The sequence below is a fragment of the Phymastichus coffea genome, unplaced genomic scaffold (assembly GCF_024137745.1).
Source record: "Phymastichus coffea isolate CEN01 unplaced genomic scaffold, Cenicafe_Pcof_1.1 PCOF00022, whole genome shotgun sequence".
NCBI classification, from domain to species: Eukaryota; Metazoa; Arthropoda; class Insecta; order Hymenoptera; family Eulophidae; genus Phymastichus; species Phymastichus coffea.
In genome coordinates this window covers 655,465-679,579 of record NW_026706833.1, presented here as the reverse complement: position 1 = coordinate 679,579, position 24,115 = coordinate 655,465, and the positions used below count along the sequence as shown (strand labels likewise).

At 37.2% G+C, this 24,115-nt stretch overlaps 1 protein-coding gene across 1 annotated transcript in view; it reads left to right on the top strand.

Moving 5' to 3' along the window:
- LOC131675456 (long-chain-fatty-acid--CoA ligase 5) overlaps positions 1-24,115 on the top strand; it is a 688,157-nt gene that overhangs the window by 115,797 nt on the left and 548,245 nt on the right. Inside the window, exon 2 of the mRNA XM_058954441.1 lies at positions 798-921. Coding sequence (XP_058810424.1) covers positions 798-921 — 124 coding nt within the window. The remainder of the gene's footprint in view (positions 1-797; positions 922-24,115) is intronic.

Genomic DNA, 24,115 nt, shown 5'->3' with positions numbered 1-24,115 from the left:
CGTTAGATAATCCGTTAGATAATCCGATTGAGTAGATTTCATGTATTAGACCACTGTTTGATATTAGATGGAGTGGACACACTCCGCCTAGTATTTATATGTATTTTTTTTATTTCCTTTGATATTTTGAGAATAGGATTAAATCCGATTGTTGATACGTTGCGAGTGTCATTGCAACTTAATCCTTTTTCGCATCCTTCCTTCCGGTATTTCGCGCGCGATTAACACATTCGTGCTTGCCGAGTTCATCACTTTTAAATATTGCGTGGACGGCGTCGAGCAAAAATTTAATTAAATTGTTGGTTTCATCAATTCCGTTACAAAACAGTTAAATTGTTGATAACTTGTTACTTGTCTATTTTTTGCCTTTTCTCAAGATTTGTAATCAGTAGGTCTAAATACATAAAAACACTCTTGTATTTTATAGCCTCATCTGTCACTCTAACGAACGAAGTCTACACTAAATTCTATACTGATCTTTTTGCAAATTACAATATGATAAAAACCAGCAAGCTTTTTAATATCTCTTCACTTTTAAAAAGCCAGAAATACATTTTCTTTCCAATTTCAGATATTACTCACATATTCTGTACACGAGAAAGTTTATTTTTCAATAGTACCTTTTCTTATGTTGAATATCGAACCGTTGGGTTCATTTTCAGTATAAATAATATTATAAATTTGAAGCTGATGTATCCCTGACTTTGGGCTAATGAAAAACTTGTATATATTTGGAATTGGTATACTTATATTCGGATATAAATGATAATAAATAACTTTTATATCGTAAATTACAGGGTGCTGAATATATCCATATTTCTAAATTTTTCACGGAAAGTAAACAAGGGCACTTTATAAGCTGTATTCGAGATGATACGAAAACTCTCTATGATTCCTTTCGCAAAGGAGCAAAAGAGTCAAGTAAGTTATTCTTAATTTTAAAGCAATCGTTCAGCATAATGTTTATAAGTCTTTTGAGTGATTAATTTATTAGTTAGTATATTTCAGGCTATAAATATATATAAATTTTCCATTGTCCTAATGGAACTTCTAATTATAGTGATATCCAATAAGTTTTCAATCATGAAGTTACTATGGTTTTTATAAAACGTAGTCAGACTCTTGAAGTTATAAGAAATTTAAAATGAATGTGAATAACAGTATCTACACTGCCCGTCAATCACTTTTGCCATGCTTACCTCAAAATTAGGCAAACTTGAAAGTTTTGTATCTCGGTCGGAAATCATCGTATCACAAAAAACAGCAGGGCATTTTAAAGGTAATTGCAAAAGCTTCCATTTAAGACGTGCAGAGACTTAAAAATGAAAATATGTGTTTTTTACAGTAAAAAAACTGATTAAAAAAATTTCAATTTTTTTAACCTCGACTGAAATCAATGCCAATGTAGAACCAGGCGGTGGAGGGCAAATCGACCAGAGGGGTTCGGAGGGTAATGTCTTTACCTTTAAAATTAGCCCCCGCGAGCTTCTATCCGATGTTTTTTAACCGAGTTATGGCGTTTTTTGTAAAAAAATAACCTTTTTTTTCAATCCTCAATAACTTCGACTTACGTACGTTTTGGAAAAAAATGCCAAGGAGAAAAAAGTTTCATTTTGTGCTCAAGAATACGAAAATAAAGTCAAAATAAAGAAATAGAGAAAACATTTTTTTTCGGTTTTTTAGCGCATTAAAAAAATAAAGGAATTTAACTTTTTTTTACGCTTCGTTTTAAAATGTCTGGGGACGTAGAAAATCACATATTATCGATTTTTTTATTTTGTTATGTTGGTACACTCTTCCCGAACATCTGTACCAAGTTTCAAATGTATAGCATTTTTCGTTTGGTTGTGAGAGGCGTAAAGGTTATAAGTGTTTTGCGTGCTCGGCTATCGAAAAATATGGATCAAAGGATTTGCCTCAAATTTTGTGTAAAAAATAAAATAAAGTGCTCCGAAACACTTGAAATGTTGACGGTGGCATACGGTGAAACTGTTCTGAGTAAAAAAAATGTTTACAAGTGGTACAAACTCTTCCAAGATGGCCGGGAAGATGTCAATGACGAGCCTCGCTCTGGACGCCCAAGCACGTCAACAACTGATGAAAACATTCAAGCAATGAAGAAAATTGTTCTAGAAAATCGTTGAATCACTATCAGAGAAGTTGCTGAGGATGTTGGTATATCGCTTGGCTCGTGCCATGAAATTTTTTCTAACGTTTTGGGCATGAGACGTGTGTGAGCGAAGTTTGTTCCGAAATTGCTAAATTTTGACCAAAAGAACCGTCGCATGAGCATCGCTCAAGAACTGTTGAATGACGTCAACGACGACCCAGATTTACTCGAAAGGGTCATAACTGGTGACGAATCATGGGTATATGGTTATGATATCGAAACCAAAGTCCAATCGTCTCAATGGAAGGGCCCAGATGAGCCAAGACCGAAAAAAGCACGCCAAGTTTGATCAAATGGCAAAGTTTTGCTCACTGTTTTCTTCGATTACCATGGCGTGGTGCATCAGGAGTTCTTACCTTATGGACGTACGGTCAATAAACAGTATTATCTTGAAGTTATACGCCGTTTGCGAGAAGCAATACGAAGAAAACGCCCAGAATTATTGAAAAACAATTCATGGCTTTTGCATTACGATAATGCCCCTGCTCACTCATCTTTGCTTGTGAGAGATTTTTTGGCCAAAAACAACACCATAATCATGCCTCAGCCACCATATTCACCGAATTTGGCCCCATGTGACTTTTTCTTGTTCCCGAAACTAAAGAGACCTATGAAAGGACGGAGATTTGCAACGATTGAAGAGATAAAGACTGCATCGCTGGAAGAGCTCAAGGCTATACCGAAAAGTGCTTATGAGAAGTGCTTTGAGGATTGGAAAAACCGTTGGCATAAGTGTATTGTATCTGAGGGGGATTACTTTGAAGGGGACAACATAAATATTGATAAATAAATAAATATTTTTTCTTAAAAATACAAAGTCACCTTACTTTTTGAACACACCTCGTATTCTTTAACTCAAAGTTTATTTTATTAAAACAAAGATGTAGTCCAAATTATAAGGGAACCAATGTATTGAAAAGATCTATGGAACTAATAATAAGCATATTAAGCTATTAAGAAATTAAAGCTATTTAATAAATTAAAAAATGCTACTTTATTGTTTGCTAAGAATTGAGCATCCTCTTGTCTATTAATAGTATTTTTTTTCTTATTAATCTCTTTGTCTAATATTAATATTATTGTCGAATATTATTAAAATTGAAACTATGTGTCCGTCAACAAGGTGCTTTGGTATTGGTAACAATTTTTCTATAAAAGTATTTTCATATCCACTAATTCCTTGTTTTAATATTCTTTTTGTCTGTCCTATATAAATAGCCGGGCACTGATTGCATTGAAATACAATATAATATATATACAATATAATATTTGTCATTACGATCCTTGCCCAGGTTTACAATATTGTTCGATTTTGTACTTATAAGCGGAACTACATGTATATTATATTTTTTTAGAGCAGATGTACAAGAATTAAAAAATGGTTTATTGTACGGTAATGACATCGTGAATGTAGGACGGAATAAACTCAGTTTCCAAGGAAATTATAAGTAAATTGACTTTCTTTCGAGTTTAATACAATCTTATAATAATCGAAAACATCGCACGGTAAATATGAAGCCTAAAGACGTGACTAAAGAAAATGAAATGCATGTCTTGACACGATTTTCTTGCGATCAACGTCTTTTCAAAAATCCAAAATTCCGAGTAGCAAATAAAGTGCGAGGGAGCAAGGGTAAACACATTTTTAAAAAAGGACATGGGTATATGTTGGTCTACAGAAATTTTTACTATTGATCTTATTTCGAGAACTAAACCTGTAACATATCACTTATTAGATTACCAAGAAAATCTCATTGTTAGTAGTTTTCACGAATAAGAACTACAAAGAGGTGTGTATCCTGATGTCTATCTTGTAAAAAAAATTCTCAGAAGACGGAGTAATGAAGTCTTCGTAAAATGGCTCGGCTTTGATAATACTCATAATTCTTGGGTAAATAAGGAGACTGTAAATAAATGGATTACAAATATAAATTTATATTAATCTAGCTTATTATTGAACTAAATAGTGGTATTTTCATTTATAAATATTACATTGTGTTTATTTTATTTCAAGGATAAGAGCCCAAACCTTCTCTAATACCTGTGAGATGCTTCCATTTTATCTTCGTCACTAGTGAGTCAAATTAAGACAAGCCAAAACCTGCTTTCATAGAAACGCTAATGACTCATTCACCTCTCCAGAAAATAATTTATATAATATAATATTTATTGACATATAAGAATATATAAAAATATATTCAGATAATAAATTGAAATCGTTCACATCCATGATATTGAATAAATAGTGCATATTTTTGAACTCTGATAAATCAATAAAAAGATCATAATGATTAATTATCGATCTTAAAATTCGGTCCGGTAGAACAATTTCGAACTCACAATCGAGTTCAAGAATAATTTGAGATTCATCTTGCCTCATGTATATGTTATTAGGTAATTCTGACCTTCATGCAATTCATGATTTCATTTTTCAGGATGTACGTCGAAGAGCTTCATTCTAATGTTATTCAACAATTCAAAACTCATCTTGCTGTAGGTAAAGAGTTCTAGAATGTTACGCCTTCTTCTACAACAACTATTGCTGCTGCCACTACTGCTGCTGCTGCTATAATAGCTACTACTCGATTCTTGAGACAGAATGAAGCTCTTCAAGGATCGCAACTCTTTTAAAACCTCTCCCCATTAATTTAGTTTTCGAGCCGCCACAAACGTCTCCCTTTATTTTAACTTAGGTTTCTATTTTATTTTATATATATATTTATATATAGTGTCATGATTTTCTAATATAGGACCAAGCATTCGATTCATCAGTATACGTTTCTTGAATAATACTCGTAATATAACTTTATTCAATTCAGCAATACGTGTTTAGAAGCGCACGCGTTCTCGTGCTATCTGCTCCCAAGTACCTTTTCTAGAGTCCTTTTCTTCGTATGGAAGATAATATATTCTAACTTTCTTCGCAAACCATACGAGAGTAGGTAAACTAGAGGAGCATCAACTCAGAGGGGTACTAGCTCACTGAGTTGAAGCGTGTGAGTTGAGGTGTGTGCATGTTCACCCCCCCCCCCTCCGATCGGCCCGTGCGCTGTCGACTCACCTCCCTCCCCCCCTGCTACTGAGTTATACCGGTGCGTTCTACGCACTCCCCCTCCCCTACTGAGTTGATCTGATGTGGCGTATACCGGTGCGTTCTACGCACTCCCCCTCCCCTACTGAGTTGATCTGATGTGGCTTGATCTGATGTGGCGTGCGTTCTCTGCATTTCCCCCTCTCCCACTGATTTGATTCCTATGCACTACGCGCGCGTTCTGTGTTACGCGTTTTGATTGTTTTATTGTGTGTGCGTGTGTGTGTGTGTGTGTGTGTGTGTGTGTGTGCGTGCGCGCGCGTGTTTTAAATTTATAGATTTATCTGAAAAAAAAACGGACGGATCGGGGGATCGAACGCGCGACCTCCGGATCCGCAGGCCGATGCTCTACCGCTAGAGCTACAGCCACTGTTACCACGGGCAATACCGTATTGTGTATACTAGCTACACACGCGATTGATATGTGGGGGGTGGCGCCGGCGGCTGCTGCTGCTGCTGCTGCTGCTGCTGCTGGGGAGGGCCCAAGCGCTAATACAATAAATTTTAATAAATATTATACATAGATATTTATTATATAGATATATTATCAATGTGTGTGTGTGTGTGTGTGTGTGTGTGTGTGTGTGTGTCTGATCGCTGAAATAAGAAAAGATATATTATTAATTATTATTTATAAGAAAAGACATTATTATTAATAATTATTTATTATATAACAAAATATAAAAAATCTACAAAAAATACAAAAAATGTACAAAAAAATACAAAAAAATGTACAAAAATGTATAAAAAAACTAACGCCTAGTTTTCGCCATCATCATTATCATCGGCGTCGTCGTCGTCGTCGGCGTCGTCGTCGTCGTCGGCGTCGTCGGCGTCGTCGTCGTCGTCGTCGGCGTCGTCGTCGGCGTCGTCGGCGTCGTCGTCGTCGTCGCCGTCGTCGTCGTCGTCGCCGTCGTCGTCGTCGTCGTCGTCAGCGGTGAAAAATTTTGCTATTTTGTACCGCGGGGCGCCGTCGACGGTTTCGTCCGTGACGCGCAGGCGCTTTTTCTCCGCGATGCGGAGACTCTGCATAAGCGCCGTTGTGGATAATTCCGCGGGCGATCTAGAAGGCTGCCTACTCAACGGAGCTGGCGACGGCGACCGAGAAGGCTGGCGAACAGCGGGGGAATCTTCGGGACTGCTCGACCGTGATGCGAATAATCTTCGCACCACCTGTCTGACCGGCCCGTTCCGATCGACGTGCCGCCTGCTACCGCGCTGCGGTGGTGATCCCACCCACTGCGGCTGCCGACTGCAGCGACCAGCGGCGCACTATAGGAATTTTCGCCCAACTTTGAACGAAATCAAATAACTCAAGATCTAAAAGGGTTAGAGAAAATCGGGGAACGGCATTTTGAAGCTTTTGTTAAGTAGATTAAGGGAAAAATAGTCCAATTCGAGAAAAAAAAAATTTTGAGCTCCAAATCGAAGGTCAAAACACGAGTTTTTAGGAAAATAAAGCTTTTTTATTTTTTCTAACATACTTACACCATGAAATTTGAAAAAGCAATGCAACAGAAGTGTAGCTCTTGAAAAAACAAGGCAGATAGCATTTTTTGTTTTTTTTTTTTACTTCAAGGTCAACGAAGTAATATTCGTCAAATCATCCACTTACCTATCGTGAGTGATTTAATTGACTTAACACAGTTTTTAGTTCTAGTACGGGTTACGAAGCTCTTGATGTGTGGCAAAAGTTCAAGAAACCATTAATAATAATTTGAAAGTCATTAATACGTTGAAGTACACACACAATTTGAGATAGCTACATTTTTTTACATGAAATAATTTGTTACAAATTCTCGAAATTCGAACCTTTATTGAACCACTTTTAATTTTTTTTTAATTTGATCAAAAAAATATCTCAAACTCACAAACTCCTATCATTTTCAAATCTTGCATAAACTATAATTTTAGATTTACAAAATACACAAAATTATATGATGCTATCGAAATGAGTATTGAAATAATAGTTGAAAACCTGATTCATAAAATATAGACTGATATTTATAATTGAAAGATTTATAATAGAAAAATAAATTACTGAAAAAATGTATATCTATATAGTTTCTCTTAGAAACTCTTTCACTGTACAACAGTAGGTCAGTAGAATGAAATCGTAATATATACAATGTTTACATGCTTGACTTTATCATTCACCTCTGTTCTGATGAAACTGATGTAAGACATTTTACATTCATTCAAGTGAGTAACTTGTACGAGAATAGTTTTACAGCACGTATATTCATTACGATTGAACTGCGATTATCAATAATTTCCAGTGTTCAATAGAGTGTAATAATTCCGTAAAATTGTATGGTCTAATTTGACGTTTCATAAACTGATGGTAAGTTTAAATTAGCGTTTCTATGATTTTTATTCGCCAATCTCGTGTAAGAAATCTGCTCGTAATACGGTAAACGAATGGAAAATTCGTGATGAGTATTCTGAATATTGTACGATACGAAACTTACATCACCAGGTATTTCAAGACACGACTTTTTTCAAATAAGTAGTAACTCACCATGGGCCGAAAGAATAAAAATAAACAACCGAAAGGAAGAGGCAGACCAAAAAAAGTCCGACGAGATGTCATTAACAGTGGTCGGAAAAAAATCAATGTGCGTGAGATGCGTGTTTCAAGAACTACTTTAAGAAATCGAGCTAAAGATTTGTTGAATGATCCCAAGTACAATGATGAAGTGATATCGATGGCAGAAAAGATGAATGCAAAAAAGATCATAGAAGATCAGACAGAAGAAGAAGGAGAAAAAGAAGTACTGGCAAGAAAACATACACTTAGTTCGGCTTTGGGTTTTTTTTTAGAAAATGACTACAGTAAAAATCAATACGAAGCATTAATATCTGATACAAAAAGCTTAGGATACGATATTTATCCCAGCTATCAAGCACTACTGCAAGAGAAAAAAAAGTGTCATCCGCGAGCTTATCAAGTTGAGAGTGACATTGAGGTTTGTGTACGTTTGCAAGAGCTACTCAATATAACTGCTGAGCGATTATGTGAAGCTGTAGCGCTCGGATGGCCTAATAATACATATCGCAACTTACACATGCGTGTATCGATAGGCTTTGACAGCTCTTCGGGTCATAAAAATCCTCAACAAAAATTTGAAAATGGAGAATTAGAAAACAAAAATGCTCAACTGTCACTATTCGTAACGTGCATCGGAGTAATTCAGCTTTTTGACTCGAAAAATGGCGAGCACAGTTGGATAAATCCAACTCCCATGAGTGTGAGATTTTTTAGACCAGTGAGAATTTGTTATCAACAAGAAACTACTGATAGCGTGAAAGTCGAGTATGATCGGTTGATCAAAGAGATACAATTTCTCACTGCTCATAAATTCATTTTATCAAATGAAAAACAAGTTCGTGTCAAGTTTGAAGTGTACCCTACTTTGTTCGATGGAAAGTGTTTGAATATTATTACTAACAATCCATCTGCGTCAAGATGCCCTTGCTGTCAGCTCACAACATCTACATTTAGTAATTTGAAGAATAAATTTACATCAAAAGGAGATACACTAAATTTCGGATTAGGTATTTTACACTGTCAAATAAAAGCATTTGAGCATTTGATGAATCTGAGTTACCGCAAGCCTTTTCAACAGTGGGAAAGAATCGACAAAGACAAAGGTACGTGTATTTTTTATCATAAATAAGTTTTCAATATTTTGGGGCAGCGTTTCAACTGTTTAACATGACTTAAACTTTATAATTGATGGAAAAAGTCACGAGTCATTTAGCACTCTCCAGATTACATACAGATTAATAGTTTTGTAAAGCAGATTGCTAGCAATGAAATACTATTATTTTACAGATAAATACAAGGACAGAGAAAATGTTGTCAAAGAAAACTTGTACAAAAAGTTAACGATTCGAGCGGATCAATTGCTCCAAGGTACTGGAACGACAAATACTGGAAATTTAGCTAGGATATGCTTTGGAAATCCAGCAGCGTTCGCAGAAGCCTTAGAACTCGACGAAAAATTAGTCGAAAATATAGCAACTGTTCTTGCCGCATTCAAAAGTAAAAAAGTACTCGATTTAGATAGAATGAAAAATTTTACTTTCGATACTTACAAATTATACTATTCGCTGTACCCCTGGGCAAAAATGAATCCAACTACGCACAAGTTATTGATTCATGGATGTCAAATAGCAGAAAATTTTCCTCTTCCAATCGCATATTTTGCTGAAGATGGTTTGGAATCATGGCATAAATACTTCAGATCAAACACAACTCATCATTGTCGTCAAAGTTCTCGTGAAAATCGTACCCAAGATTTATACAATAGAGCAATTGAAATGAGTGATCCTGCAATATCTCTGATGGGCATAAAGAAGAGAATAATCAGAAGAAAGGCCATTCTCAGAAAACATGGAATCCCAGCAAATATTCGAAAGTATATTCAAGAGAAGTGAGTATCAAACATTGAATCAGAGATACAATACTTTTATGGAAACAATAAATGAATGAATAAATATGATTTCCAGTCTTCTCAAGTCATCAATTGAAATTGTAGATTCCGACGAATACTCTGACACTGAAGATGAATAGGGTTATAAGTTCATTACAGGCGCGCAGTCTTATGAGCAACGAGTTTCGAGAATTTGTAACAAATTATTTCATGTGAAAAAATGTAGCTATCTCAAATTGTGTGTGTACTTCAACGTATTAATGACTTTCAAATTATTATTAATGGTTTCTTGAACTTTTGCCACACATCAAGAGCTTCGTAACCCGTACTAGAACTAAAAACTGTGTTAAGTCAATTAAATCACTCACGATAGGTAAGTGGATGATTTGACGAATATTACTTCGTTGACCTTGAAGTAAAAAAAAAAAACAAAAAATGCTATCTGCCTTGTTTTTTCAAGAGCTACACTTCTGTTGCATTGCTTTTTCAAATTTCATGGTGTAAGTATGTTAGAAAAAATAAAAAAGCTTTATTTTCCTAAAAACTCGTGTTTTGACCTTCGATTTGGAGCTCAAAATTTTTTTTTTCTCGAATTGGACTATTTTTCCCTTAATCTACTTAACAAAAGCTTCAAAATGCCGTTCCCCCGATTTTCTCTAACCCTTTTAGATCTTGAGTTATTTGATTTCGTTCAAAGTTGGGCGAAAATTCCTATAGTGCGGCGCAGTGTGCGCACTCCCAGCCCCCGCATACTGGCATGGTGTTGTTGTGATCGCCGACCTGCAACAAAAAAAAATGAAAAAAACTTAGAACATACTACTGCCGATTAAAAAAAAAAGAAAAGAGAAAAAAAGAATCATACCTGTTCTCGTTGGCGGCAGGACGTCTCTTGTATCGCTGGTGGTGAAACTAAGTTCACCAAGAGCGGCTGTTGTGGCGTTGTGATGTCGATCATCATCACGGGTGCTCCTCGAGGCGTCACCAGGTCGACGCATATCACGCGTCGTGATGGTGGTGGTGGTGGTGGTCGACGCAAGACAATCACCTCGCAGACCATCTCCACGTCGTCGTCGTCATCAGACCTGCAAAAAAAAAAAAAAAAAAAAGATTCTTTATTTTGAAAAAAAAAATCGTTTCATATATCTATCTGTATAATAATAAATATTAAGACGATCGGGAGCATGGAGACGGTGGCGGTAATTCGAGTGGAGCTGTCCGATGCCTGCTGTAATCGGAAACACTTGTATTTATACTATGCCGATAACGCGACTACAACGACGAAAACCGGACATCGCAAAATAAGAAATTTTAAGTACGTGAGAGAAAAGAATGTTAAATTTAAAATTGGAGTATATACTCCCTCTCTCATATACACACGTACATAAATATTATATAACGAATAATACTTTTACATTAATAAATTGATAAATTATCTATATAAAATTTTATCAATTTATTAATACAATATTATTAGATATATAAGTGTTATTAGTATACAGAAAAAAAGAACAGAACCTCTTTTTTTAATTTAAGAACATATATGCTCTTATTATTTAAAAAAAATTTATGTATAACTAATACCATTATATTAATAAATTAATAAAATTTAAATATAATTGTGTTATTAGTATAATGGTATTAATTATAAAAAACAGAATGAGAGAGAGAGGGTAAAAGAGAATGAAAAAAAAAAGGTACTTACAATATTGAAGGTGGAGGTGTCAGCGGCATCCGAATGGTTGCCGCTTCGTGGATATCGTCGTCGTCGTTCCTCCTCCTCGGCGAAGGTGTTCGCGGCTGCTCGACGACGACTTCGTCCACCGCTGCTTCTTGCACCGGTAAATCGATCAATCCGAAGACTTCATCTTCGGAAAGATCGATGTCCTCGCCCAACGCCTCGATCGCTTCATTAAGTGCGTCTTGCCACGACGCATCGTCCAAGGAAAACAAATTTTCCACCCGTTCATCACTCATTTTACTAAACACTTCACTTAACTCCACGACAAAAAAATCACAATGACGTATCGTTGCAAGGCGTTCGAATTTTTATTCATCTTTTGAAACACTAGCCGCGTTTCGGTCATTGGTCGAAGATTTGGGAGTAGGGATGAGAGACTACGCGACAGCACTGATTTTGTCGCACGCATAAGACAATCATAATTAGTGGTGGGAGTAGCTAATGAAAATGTGATTAGTGCGGAGAAGAGACGCCAATGTGTATTAATATAGGATCGCGATAGCGCGTACGCTCTTTATTTCTCACGCAACGGACGAAGAGTAGGTGGTGGCAAGCCGTTGGCAGTGACAAGTTGCAGCGAACGAACGATCGGCCCTTTTCTGGGCCACTTTTTTTTTTTCAAGTTGACGAAGCTGTACAATCCCGACAGTTAATCGATATCATGATCAATTTAAAACAGCACTTTTCAGTGCTAAATTTTCAATAAAAAAAATTTATATTATTTTTTTTATAAAGCAGCACTTTTCAGTGCTATTCAAACGTATGGTTAAATATAACATAGACTAACTATTTGTTTAATAAAAAAAACTTATATAATTTTTTTAAAAAATCAGCACTTTTAAGTGCTATTCAAACGTATGTGCAAATATATCGTAGCCGCAAAGGTAAGTACTAAAACAATAACAATTTGAAATTACGAATAAATTCAACCTTGTGTTTTTCTTTATTCTTACCCCCCCCCCCCCCCATTTTCAGCGAAACAAGCAGGTAAGTATAAAGTAAATATTTTTTCCCTTTTCTCGGCCACTTTTTTTTCAAGTTGACGAAGCTGTACAATCCCGACAGTTAATCGATATCATGATCAATTTAAAACAGCACTTTGCAGTGCTAAATTTTCAATAAAAAAAATTTATATTATTTTTCTATAAATCAGCACTTTTAAGTGCTATTCAAACGTATGTGCAAATATATCAGTGCTAAATTTTCAATAAAAATCTTATATTATTTTTTTATAAATCAGCACTTTTCAGTGCTATTCAAACGTATGGTTAAATATAACATAGACTAACTATTTGTTTAATAAAAAAACTTATATTAACTAACGCGAATTTTATTCATTTTTTCATTTTGTTTATCGATACTCTTCTTATAACCGCGTACAAATTCTTCGCAAACAGATACCATACCAACAGTTGCATTTGCTATGGTTTTCGAAGCACATTTCTCCGTCAAATGTAAATCGGAAAAAAGCTTTGTAACAAGACTCTCAATCGATAACGATAACGCAGGCTCTTCTGTACTCGAAGGTGGGCTAGTTGTTGCGCACGCTGTTGCTGCCCGATACTCGAGCTTATACGGTCCACAAACATCTTTACTTTTTCTTCGAGGAGGAGGTACCGGTACGGGGCTCGATCCGATCGTCACATTGCCGCAACTTATGTTACGAATGAAAAGGCAGTCGCCATCCCAGCGCTTATGTTCCGTCATAGGGTCGTAACCTTCTTCCCAACGACAGACTTCCATACCACATTCAAAACAGCGCACTTTATCGATCTGCCCCGTATAATAAAATCTGGCCGCAGCAAGATCTGCTGGTCGTACGTGTGCGCATGTCCATTGAGACGTGAAGCTATCCAGCCTCGCTTGCTCAAATCTGCACAAATAAAAAAATTTTTAAAAAATATATAAAGTGTGTTCTATAAACAATAAAACAAATAATTACCTATAGTCAATCTTGTTGGAGCTCATTGTAGAATGTTCGTATAACCTTTCTTCTTTCACACTTTACACTAGTTCACTCTGGATGCGAATGCAACTGCTGATGAGATGCAGCTCATTTTTATAACGAACGATTGAGATTTCCCCTTCCATCCTCCATTAAAAAATTCCATACATGCCATACGTGCCATACATTCCATTCATTCCATACATGCCATACATTGCATAAAAAAATTCATTTAATTTTTATGAGTTATACATACACGTGCGCACGCGTATGCGTATGTAAAGCATACAACTTGTGGGGAATTGACTCAACGGCCTATGCGAGTGACGTCATATAAAACTGTTCCTTTATCGTCATTCTTCTTTCAAATTCTTCATCTCGTAATAGTTCTCTTATTTGTGGACCATCAAAGACTCCTTCGTTGATCTTTGGTTCCGAAAGTTTTGGAAATTTCTCGAAGAGATACATAAAAGCGTTGCTTTCGTCTTGTGAATTTTTCATTGCTTTAATGAACTGTTTGACCAAACCAAGCTTAATATGCAAGGGTGGGAGGATGACTTTATTTGCAGGTATAAGACTTTCGTGTAAAACATTTTTATTACCTGGGGTCAAATTTTGTCGAAGTGGCCATTCTTTTCTCACATAGTGTTGATCTCGGGCACGGCTATCCCATTCACAAATGAAACATGGATATTTCGTGAAGCCACTTTGTTGACCAAACAAAATTGTTGTTATTTTCAAATCTCCAACCAACTGCCACCCGTGAGTATCATAATGCAATTTCTGTAGCAGTAAATCGAGATTACTATATTCCTCTTTCAAGACAATGGAATGACCAATTGGTATAGGGGCGTATATGTTACCGTTATGGAGTAAAACTGCTTTCAAGCTTCTCGTAGAAGAATCAATAAACAGACGCCAATCAATAGCTTCATACTCTACGTTTCCAAATTCATTTATCAGTCCTGCAACGTCGTTGCAATAAACTAAATCGCATTCTTTCGAAAAAAATTTTCTAAATTGTTGATCACGATTTCGGTAAAATGTGATGGAAGTACCAGGAGCCAGACAATTTTTTTCTTTCAATCTAGATGCTAATAGTTCCGAAAGTTCTTTTGAAAGTCCTGTGTCTCGAACTAAGAATGATTAAACCCATGAAATGTCTGGTCTTGCTCATCATCTTCTATATCTTCCATTCCATCAGTGCAACCTCTTCTACTTGGCCCCTCTCTCGTTGATTCTTCTGTTTGCATTTCTATATTCTCAGCACCTACATCGGACACATTTCTACTGATCGAAATCTCAGGTTCTTTAGCATCCAAGGTGGCGAGGACATTGTATTCGTGTGCCGAAACCCAGGGCACCTCCTCGTGGTGGCGGCGGGTAACGGCTTTTTTTGTCTTTTTTGTTTTCCGGGAAAGCCCTGGGGTGAAGGCATTATGCCGTCATGGTCGGCACACGAAAGAGTACGATGCAGGGTTTCGGATGCCCAGTATCGGCGGTTGGTCGGGGTGAGCAAGCGGGCCCGCAATCGTCGTCATCATGCGACCGCAGTTCCAGTTCTACACTGGTGGATAACATGGCCTGTGTAGGATCTACTGCTACAAGAATAGAATTGGCACCATGCAAAGAGCATATTGACAACTTTTGTGTTGTTTGTGGTAAATTTTGTTTTAAAACTCAAAGAGAATCTTTCACTGATAAACTGCTAGAAAATTATAAAATAGTTTTCCCTTTAATCACTGAACAAATAAACAACTGTTGGACTCCAAAAACTATATGTTTAAAACGTAAGATACAACTGCACCAGAAAATATCGCAATACATCTCGCCAATGATTTGGCGTAATCCGACAGATCATAATACAGACTGTTATTTCTGTTTGACTGATACACGTGGATATAATCGTAAAAATGTATCCCAATTACGTTATCCATTCGTTACGTCTGTAACTCTTCCTGTTCTCGCCACCTTGGATGCTGAAGAACCTGAGATTTTAGAAATGCAAACAGAAGAATCAATGGGAGAGGGTTCAAGTAGAAGAGGTTGCACTGATAAAATGGAAGATACAGAAGATGATGAGCAAGACCAGACATTTAATGGGTTTAATCAAGAAGAGCTGAGTGATTTAGTTCGAGACACGGGACTTTCAAAAGAACTTTCGGAACTATTAGCATCTAGATTGAAAGAAAAAAATTGTCTGGCTCCTGGTACTTCCATCACATTTTACCGAAATCGTGATCAACAATTTAGAAAATTTTTTTCGAAAGAATGCGATTTAGTTTATTGCAACGACGTTGCAGGACTGATAAATGAATTTGGAAACGTAGAGTATGAAGCTATTGATTGGCGTCTGTTTATTGATTCTTCTACGAGAAGCTTGAAAGCAGTTTTACTCCATAACGGTAACATATACGCCCCTATACCAATTGGTCATTCCATTGTCTTGAAAGAGGAATATAGTAATCTCGATTTACTGCTACAGAAATTGCATTATGATACTCACGGGTGGCAGTTTGTTGGAGATTTGAAAATAACAACAATTTTGTTGGGTCAACAAAGTGGCTTCACGAAATATCCATGTTTCATTTGTGAATGGGATAGCCGTGCCCGAGATCAACACTATGTGAGAAAAGAATGGCCACTTCGACAAAATTTGACCCCAGGTAATAAAAATGTTTTACACGAAAGTCTTATACCTGCAAATAAAGTCATCCTCCCACCCTTGCATATTAAGCTTGGTTTGGTCAAACAGTTCATTAAAGCAATGAAAAATTCACAAGACGAAAGCAACGCTTTTATGTATCTCTTCGAGAAATTTCCAAAACTTTCGGAACCAAAGATCAACGAAGGAGTCTTTGATGGTCCACAAATAAGAGAACTATTACGAGATGAAGAATTTGAAAGAAGAATGACGATAAAGGAACGCAACGCGTGGCAAAGCTTTAGAGAAGTTCAGCATAAATTTTTAGGAAATAATAAAGACGACGATTACGAAGATATAGTAAATGAGATGTTGGGTAATTACAAAATAATGGGTTGCTTGATGAATTTGAAAATTCATTTTCTTCATTCTCATCTTGATTACTTTCCTGAAAATTTAGGAGACTTTAGCGAGGAGCAAGGAGAGAGATTCCACCAAGACTTCAAAGACATCGAAAGAAGATATCAAGGCTATTGGGATGTGAACATGATGTCAGACTATTGTTGGTCTCTTAAAAGAGACACTACTACTCCACACAAAAGAAAAGCGCTCCGCAGATCGTTTGCTAATAAAAGAACGCGTCATTCGTAAATCTTTTTGATCGACATCACTATCTGAAATCAAGTCTATATATCAAGCTAGGTGAATTTTAATTGCTGGAATCGATTGGCAATATCCGCGCGAGAAAACCATAAAGAGAGCTAACACAACCATGAACTATGTTCTCACCGTAACTCATATTTGAATTTGAGACCGAGGATCCTCAGATTTTGATTTAGCGCGTCGAAATACCTAAAGATACGTGACCAAATTATAGTTAAAAATCTGTAGTGTAATGATGTATATGGAATACATGAATTTTATCGATCGGTGAGTCATTTGACCCTCAAATGACCTTGGAGGGTCATGTTGGAAAAAATAGAAAATACATATTTGGACGTAAAATTTCCCGCTCTTTCCGAATCCGTGGTCAGATTTTATGTTTTTCCGTAGTAAATGCGTTTGACCTTCAAATGTCCTTGAACACGACGTGCTGGGGTTATGTGGACCTCGGATTTGGATTCAGCGCATCGAGAAACCTAAAGATACCTGACTCATTTGTACGCATGTCTTTAGTTGTGATGATGTATGTGGGAAATACGAATTTGATCTATCGGTGAGTCATTTGACCCTCAGATGACCTTGGAGGGTCATGTTGGAAAAAATAGAAAATACATATTTGGACGTAAAATTTCCCGCTCTTTCCGAATCCGTGGTCAGATTTTATGTTTTCCCGTAGTAAATGCGTTTGACCTTCAAATGTCCTTGAACACGACGTGCTGGGGTTATGTGGACCTCGGATTTGAAATCAGCGCGTCGAAATACATATAGGGTATCAATTTTGCCGAAGGACTTTTTCCGGTTCCCATTTGTGGTCCTGTGTTATTATAAAAAATTTATGTATAACTAATACCATTATATTGATAAATTAATAAAATTTAAATATAATTGTGTTATTAGTATAATGGTATTAATTATATATAAAATTTTATAATAATAAGAACATATCTATTTACATTTTAATGATTTTGTTCTTTATATTATAAAAAAACAGAATGAGAGAGAGTAAAAGAGAATGAAAAAAAATGATACTTACAATAATATCGTTGGTGGAGGTGTCAGCGGCATCCGTATTGTTGCCGCTTCGTGGATGTCGTCGCCGTTCCTCCTCGGCGAAGGTGTTCGCGGCTCCTCAACGACGACTTCGTCCACCGCTGCTTCTTGTACCGGTAAATCAATCAATCCGACGACTTCATCTTCGGAAAGATCTATGTCCTCGCCCAACGCCTCGATTGCTTCATTCAGTGCGTCTTGCCACGGCACATTGTCCGGCGAAAACAATTGTTCGAACAATTCATCACTCACTGCTTTATCGTTTTCACGCTGCATTTTTCTTCACTGAACTTAACTTCACGACAAAAAAAATCACAATGACGTATCGTTGCAAGGCGTTCGAATTTTATTCATTTTTGAAACACTTGCTGCGTTTTGGTCATTGGTCGAAGATTTGGGAGTAGGGACGCGAGACTACGCGATAGCACTGATTTTGACGCGCGCATAAGACGATCATAATTAGTGGTGGGAGTAGCTAATGAAAATGTGATTAGTGCGGAGAAGAGACGCCAATGTGTATTAATATAGGATCGCGATAGCGCGTACGCTCTTTATTTCTCACGCAACGGACGAAGAGTAGGTGGTGGCAAGCCGTTGGTAGTGACAAGTTGCAGCGAACGAACGATCGGCCCTTTTCTGGGCCACTTTTTTTTCAAGTTGACGGAGCTGTACAATCCCGACAGTTAATCGATATCATGATCAGATCAGATAAATTTAAAACAGCACTTTTAAGTGCTATTCAAACGTATGTGCAAATATATTAGTGCTAAATTTTCAATAAAAAACTTATATTATTTTTCTATAAATCAGCACTTTTAAGTGCTATTCAAACGTATGGTTAAATATAACATAGACTAACTATTTGTTTAATAAAAAACTTATATAATTTTTTTAATAAATCAGCACTTTTAAGTGCTATTCAAACGTATGTACAAATATATCGTAGCCGCAAAGGTAAGTACTAAAAACAATAACAATTTGAAATTACGAATAAATTTAACCTTGTGTTTTTCTTTATTCTTACCCCCTCCATTTTCAGCGAAACGAGCAGGTAAGTATAAGGTAAGTATTTTTTTAATTAGTTAAAAATTAGTTTTTAATTATTTTTTTAATTAGTTAAAAGTATTTTTTTAATTAGTTAATAAATATAATATTTAAAATATACAAAATTAAAAAATAGTTCGTTTAAATCAGTGTACAAAATAATATTAAAAAAATGATAATTTTTTCCTAAATCATAAAGTAATATACAGTTAGTATGCACTATCTTTAGAAAGAGCGACAATGACTCAGACGGTAGACCACTGTCGTATAGATGCAAAGGAGGCCAGGTTCGATTCTCCTGTATGTCTATGACCGAAAGATTATTACGACAAAAAAAAAAATTCGATAAATAATGTTACTAATTTTTTCTTATAGAGTATTAGATGTAGACAATTAATTATTAAAAACAACAACAACAAATGTCTCTAAAAAATCAGTGCGTATATGCGACAGTTTTAAATGACGTCACTCGCATAGGCCGTTGAGTCAATTCCCCACAAGTTGTATGCTTTACATACACATACACGCACGCGCGCGCGCACGTGTATGTATAACTCATAAAAATTAAATGAATTTTTTTTTTTTTTATGGAATGTATGGTATGTATGAAATGAATGGAATGTATGGCATGTATGGAATTTTTTTTAATGGAGGATGGAGGGGGGAAATCTTAATCGTCCGTTATAAAAATGAGCTGCATCTCATCAGCAGTCGCATTCGCATCCAGAGTGAACTAGTGTAAAGTGTGAAAGAGAAAAGGTTACACGAACATTCTACAATGAGCTCCAACGAGATTGACTATAGGTAATTATTTGTTTTATTGTTTATAGAACATACTTTATATATTTTTTAAATATTTTTTTATTTGTGCAGATTTGAGCAAGCGAGGCTGGATAGCTTCACGTCTCAATGGACATGCGCACACGTACGACCAGCAGATCTTGCTGCGGCCGGCTTTTATTATACGGGGCAGATCGATCAAGTACGCTGTTTTGAATGTGGTATGGAAGTCTGTCGTTGGGAAGAAGGTGACGACCCTATGACGGAACATAAGCGCTGGGATGGCGGCTGCCTTTTCATTCGTAACAGAAGTTGTGGCAATGTGCCGATCGGATTGAGCCCCGAACCGGTACCTCCTCCTCGAAGAAAAAGTAAAGATGTTTGTGGACCGTATAAGCTCGAGTATCGGGCAGCAACAGCGTGCGCAACAACTAGCCCACCTTCGAGTACAGACGAGCCTGCGTTATCGTTATCGATTGAGAGTCTTGTTACAAAGCTTTTTTCCGATTTACATTTGACGGAGAAATGTGCTTCGAAAACCATAGCAAATGCAACTGTTGGTATGGTATCTGTTTGCGAAGAATTTGTACGCGGTTATAAGAAGAGTATCTATAAACAAAATGAAAAAATGAATAAAATTCGCGAAAGGGTTGAAAAGTCTCAGCGAGATATAGGCAATATTTTGCGTCAACTTGAAATTACCAGATGTAAGATATGTTTGGATGCTAGGGTCGCTGTACTTTTTTTACCTTGTGGACATATCACTGTATGCATGGAATGTGCATCAAGAATTGACGATTGTCCAATATGTCGTCAAACTATTAGCAAACGCGTTCGTGCTTATTTTGCGTAAATTAGTTCTTGTTTGGTTTTAATAAAGTTCCTATTATTTTTAAAAAATGTTTGTGTACTTTTTTTCTTTTAATCTAATATTTTTTTTGTATTTTAATGTTATATTTTTTTTGTTTCTAAAATTTAATATATATATATATTATAAGTGAGTAAAAACAAGGATTGATCGACACGTTAATTTTTAAAATTTATTTTCAAACTTAGATATAAAAAATCAAATTACATATCACGACTTTTGCGAGCGAGCATCAATCTACTGATAGCCAGCGCGTTTTTAAAGGCACACGGTGGATTTGATAGATACGCGTTGTGGTTACTGCATACGGAAATGCTATCGTTTGAAATATTCTTGAGTGATGGACAACCCAAATCTTCAACGTTAACCACAGTCGTTCTGTAAAAAAAATCATTAGATATCATTTTTTTCTCTTTAAGATGATACGCGACGAAAAGACACTTACTGTGCATTGGTCAACAAATTTCTCAGCCATTTTGTTTTTTCAAGACCTTTGACAAAAATAGTTGCTCCAAAAAGTGTTTTTTTGAATATTTTTCCAAGATCGTCGTACGGTAAATCGCCAGATTCCCACGGAATACCATGAAAATTTCTCGTTAACCACCGGTTTTCACACTGATTTTTCTTTAATAACCACTCCCCATGGGTAAGGTGGTTTAAACAGAAGCACCGATGGAGTTGGATCTTCTTCCAGAGGACAAACAGCAATCTCCTTGAATACGAATTTGTTTAAGCTAGTTTTGAAGCCCTGTACGTCTACAACAAAATCCATCGTAGTAACTGAGGAATCAACGTCGACGACTGCGTCAATACAGACGAATGAATGTCTTTTTATACTGAGCTTGCACTTGTTGATGCCCCACTATAATTTTTCGATCAATCACAATCGTTCACCCCCCCCCCCCCCCCCCCCTCTATACTTTTTCCAACCAATCAGCATTGACGAGTAATGAATATAACGCGATGGATTTGTCAAATCTGCTCAGTTGAGTAACTAGCATCATGGCTGAGTATTTGAAGAACACAGCTTTGTTGCTCTTGCGCGCACATCGTCTGGCGAATGCAGGTTATGCTAGTGTTGAAGACATGGAAAGATGGTTGACACTGGGTTCATTGGCTTTGCGCAAAGCCGATGAGCTTTCTCGCTCGCCTAGCTTGATCGTGTCTGGCAAACAGAAGCTGCATGATTAGAAGCGTTTTGCATCTGCTAAACGAATACAAGAGTACGCTGTTGGCACAGCCCCCCCATTACCACTTCATCGATTGCCGAATCTGTAGTGAGCAAGTATAACGAACAATTCATTACGAACCTCTCGTCATTTTGGATGTAGTTGGTGAAGGTCTCGAACCGGCTACTACTACTACTACTACTACTACTACTACTACTACTACTACTACTACTGCTACTACTACTACCACTGCTGCTACTACTACCACTATACCGGCTGTTGTCAAACCGGCTCAAGACTCAACAGTTCGCTGGAACGCCATCAATAGTGCGTTCAAAGGCAGAATAAAGACTGGTGTGTTAACCAATCTGAAACATCTGGATTTGAATGAGTTTTTGAGGCATGCCAAACCATTATTCCATGCTCAAATTAAGGAGACCTTGGAGAAATATAGTTCTTTAAAAGTTAATGCCGTACTGGATGCCGAGTATGCAGTCGAAAAGAATAATTGCGATGAAAAGCTCGATGTGAAGCATTTCAATACGAAGATGGCGCCGATATACCTAACCACAGACATAGACGAGTGGTTCGTCGAAAACGTTTTACAACCAATTAGTAAGAGCACGGAAGAATTTCAAGAGCAAGACTCAGGCTGGTCTCTTCGCGTTATATTAAACTTAACCGTAAATATCAGCAAGTACAATCCTATGAGAGTTGGTTCTTACGTTTAATTGCCCAAGCCTGTTAAAAATAAGAAAGCCTGTGTGAACGTGCGGAACAACGATAACGAATGCTTCAAATGGGCCATCTTTTCGGCGTTACATCCAGTCGCAAGGAATGCATGCCGTGTCACTGCCTATACTGCACATCAAGATAAATATAATTTCAAAAATCTATCATTTCCGGTACACCCGAAAGAAATCGTGAAATTTGAAAAGCAAAACAACGTTTCAGTGAACGTGTACTTTTTAAATGTGAATAATGGATCCTACGATGTGTTGCCGCAACATTTGACCGATGAGAAAAAAGACAGGCATGTGAATCTTCTTCTAGTGGAAAATTATTATATCGATGTAAACGAAAAGCAGCAGCAGCAGCAGCAGCAGCAGCAGCAAATGGAACGTCCCGGTATACCATACAAAGTGCACTACGTTTGGATAAAAGACTTATCTCGATTGATGTATCGACAGTTGTCATTTCGCAAATGTAAGTCGTACATATGCGATCGTTGCTTGCACTATTTTCTAACTGAAGAGAGATTGTAAACGCATGAGATCGACTGTAAAAATGTGAATATGTGTAAAATTGTGCGTCCCAGTGTCAAGGATAAATATTTACAATTTGAAAACTTTAAAAATGAGTGCGCGGTACCGTTCGTCGTGTACGCCGATTTTGAGAGTCTCTTGGAAGAGGTGTCCAACGACGAGCGGATCTATCAACGTCACAAACCGTACAGCGTTGGCTTTTTCGTCAAATGTAGCTACGATGACTCTCTTTCGCGTTATCGAAGCTACAGACAGAAAACCGTCGATGACGTTGGTCCGGCCAAGTGGTTCGTTCGCAATCTTCACGATTTGGCCAAGTATCTTTATTTCATTTGGCCAAGAGTTGTACAGAAGCCCGCAGCCTATGGAAAATTTAACGTTTCAAGAGGCACTTAGCTTTCTTCGTGCTACGCTATGTCATATATGTAATAGGCCTTTTGTCGAGAATGAAAAAAAAAAAAAGACAGAAAAGTTCGCGATCATTGTCACTTTACGGGAAAGTATCGTGGAGCTGCTCACAGCACGTGTAACATTGCTTATCAAGAATCGCGAACTATACCCGTTTTTTTTCACAATCTCAGCGGATACGATGCGCATCTATTTATCCGGGAAATCGCGAACGAATTTCCCGGTCGAGTGAGCTTCATTCCTCAAACCAAGGAAAAATACATATCTTTTACGAAGTACGTGGAAGGTACCGATATAAAGCTGCGTTTCGTCGATTCGTTTCGATTTATGGCGTCCTCGCTCGACAAACTATCGTCGTACTTGGAAAAATACGATATTCTAGAGCGACATTTTCAGCAAGATGACGGATACACACTGCCGCAGATTGCCCTACTCAAGAGAAAAGGTGTATTTCCGTATGACTATGTGTCGTCGTTTACAAAACTCGAGGAGACGACGACGCTTCCACGAAAGCAAGATTTTTACAGCAGTCTGTACGATTCGGATATCAGCGACGAGGAGTACAGTCACGCGGAGAACGTTTGGAGAACGTTCGACATCGCCGATCTCGGCAACTATTCGGATTTGTATCTCAAGACGGACGTTCTCTTGTTGACCGAAGTTTTTGAAAATTTCAGAGCCAAGTGTCGAACGGCGTATCGTTTGGATCCGGCCCACTACTATACGACGCCCGGATTAAGTTGGGACGCCATGTTGAAGTATACGGGTGTAAGGTTGGAGCTCTTGACGGATATCGACATGCTCATGTTTGTCGAGCGCGGCATTCGCGGTGGAGTTAGCC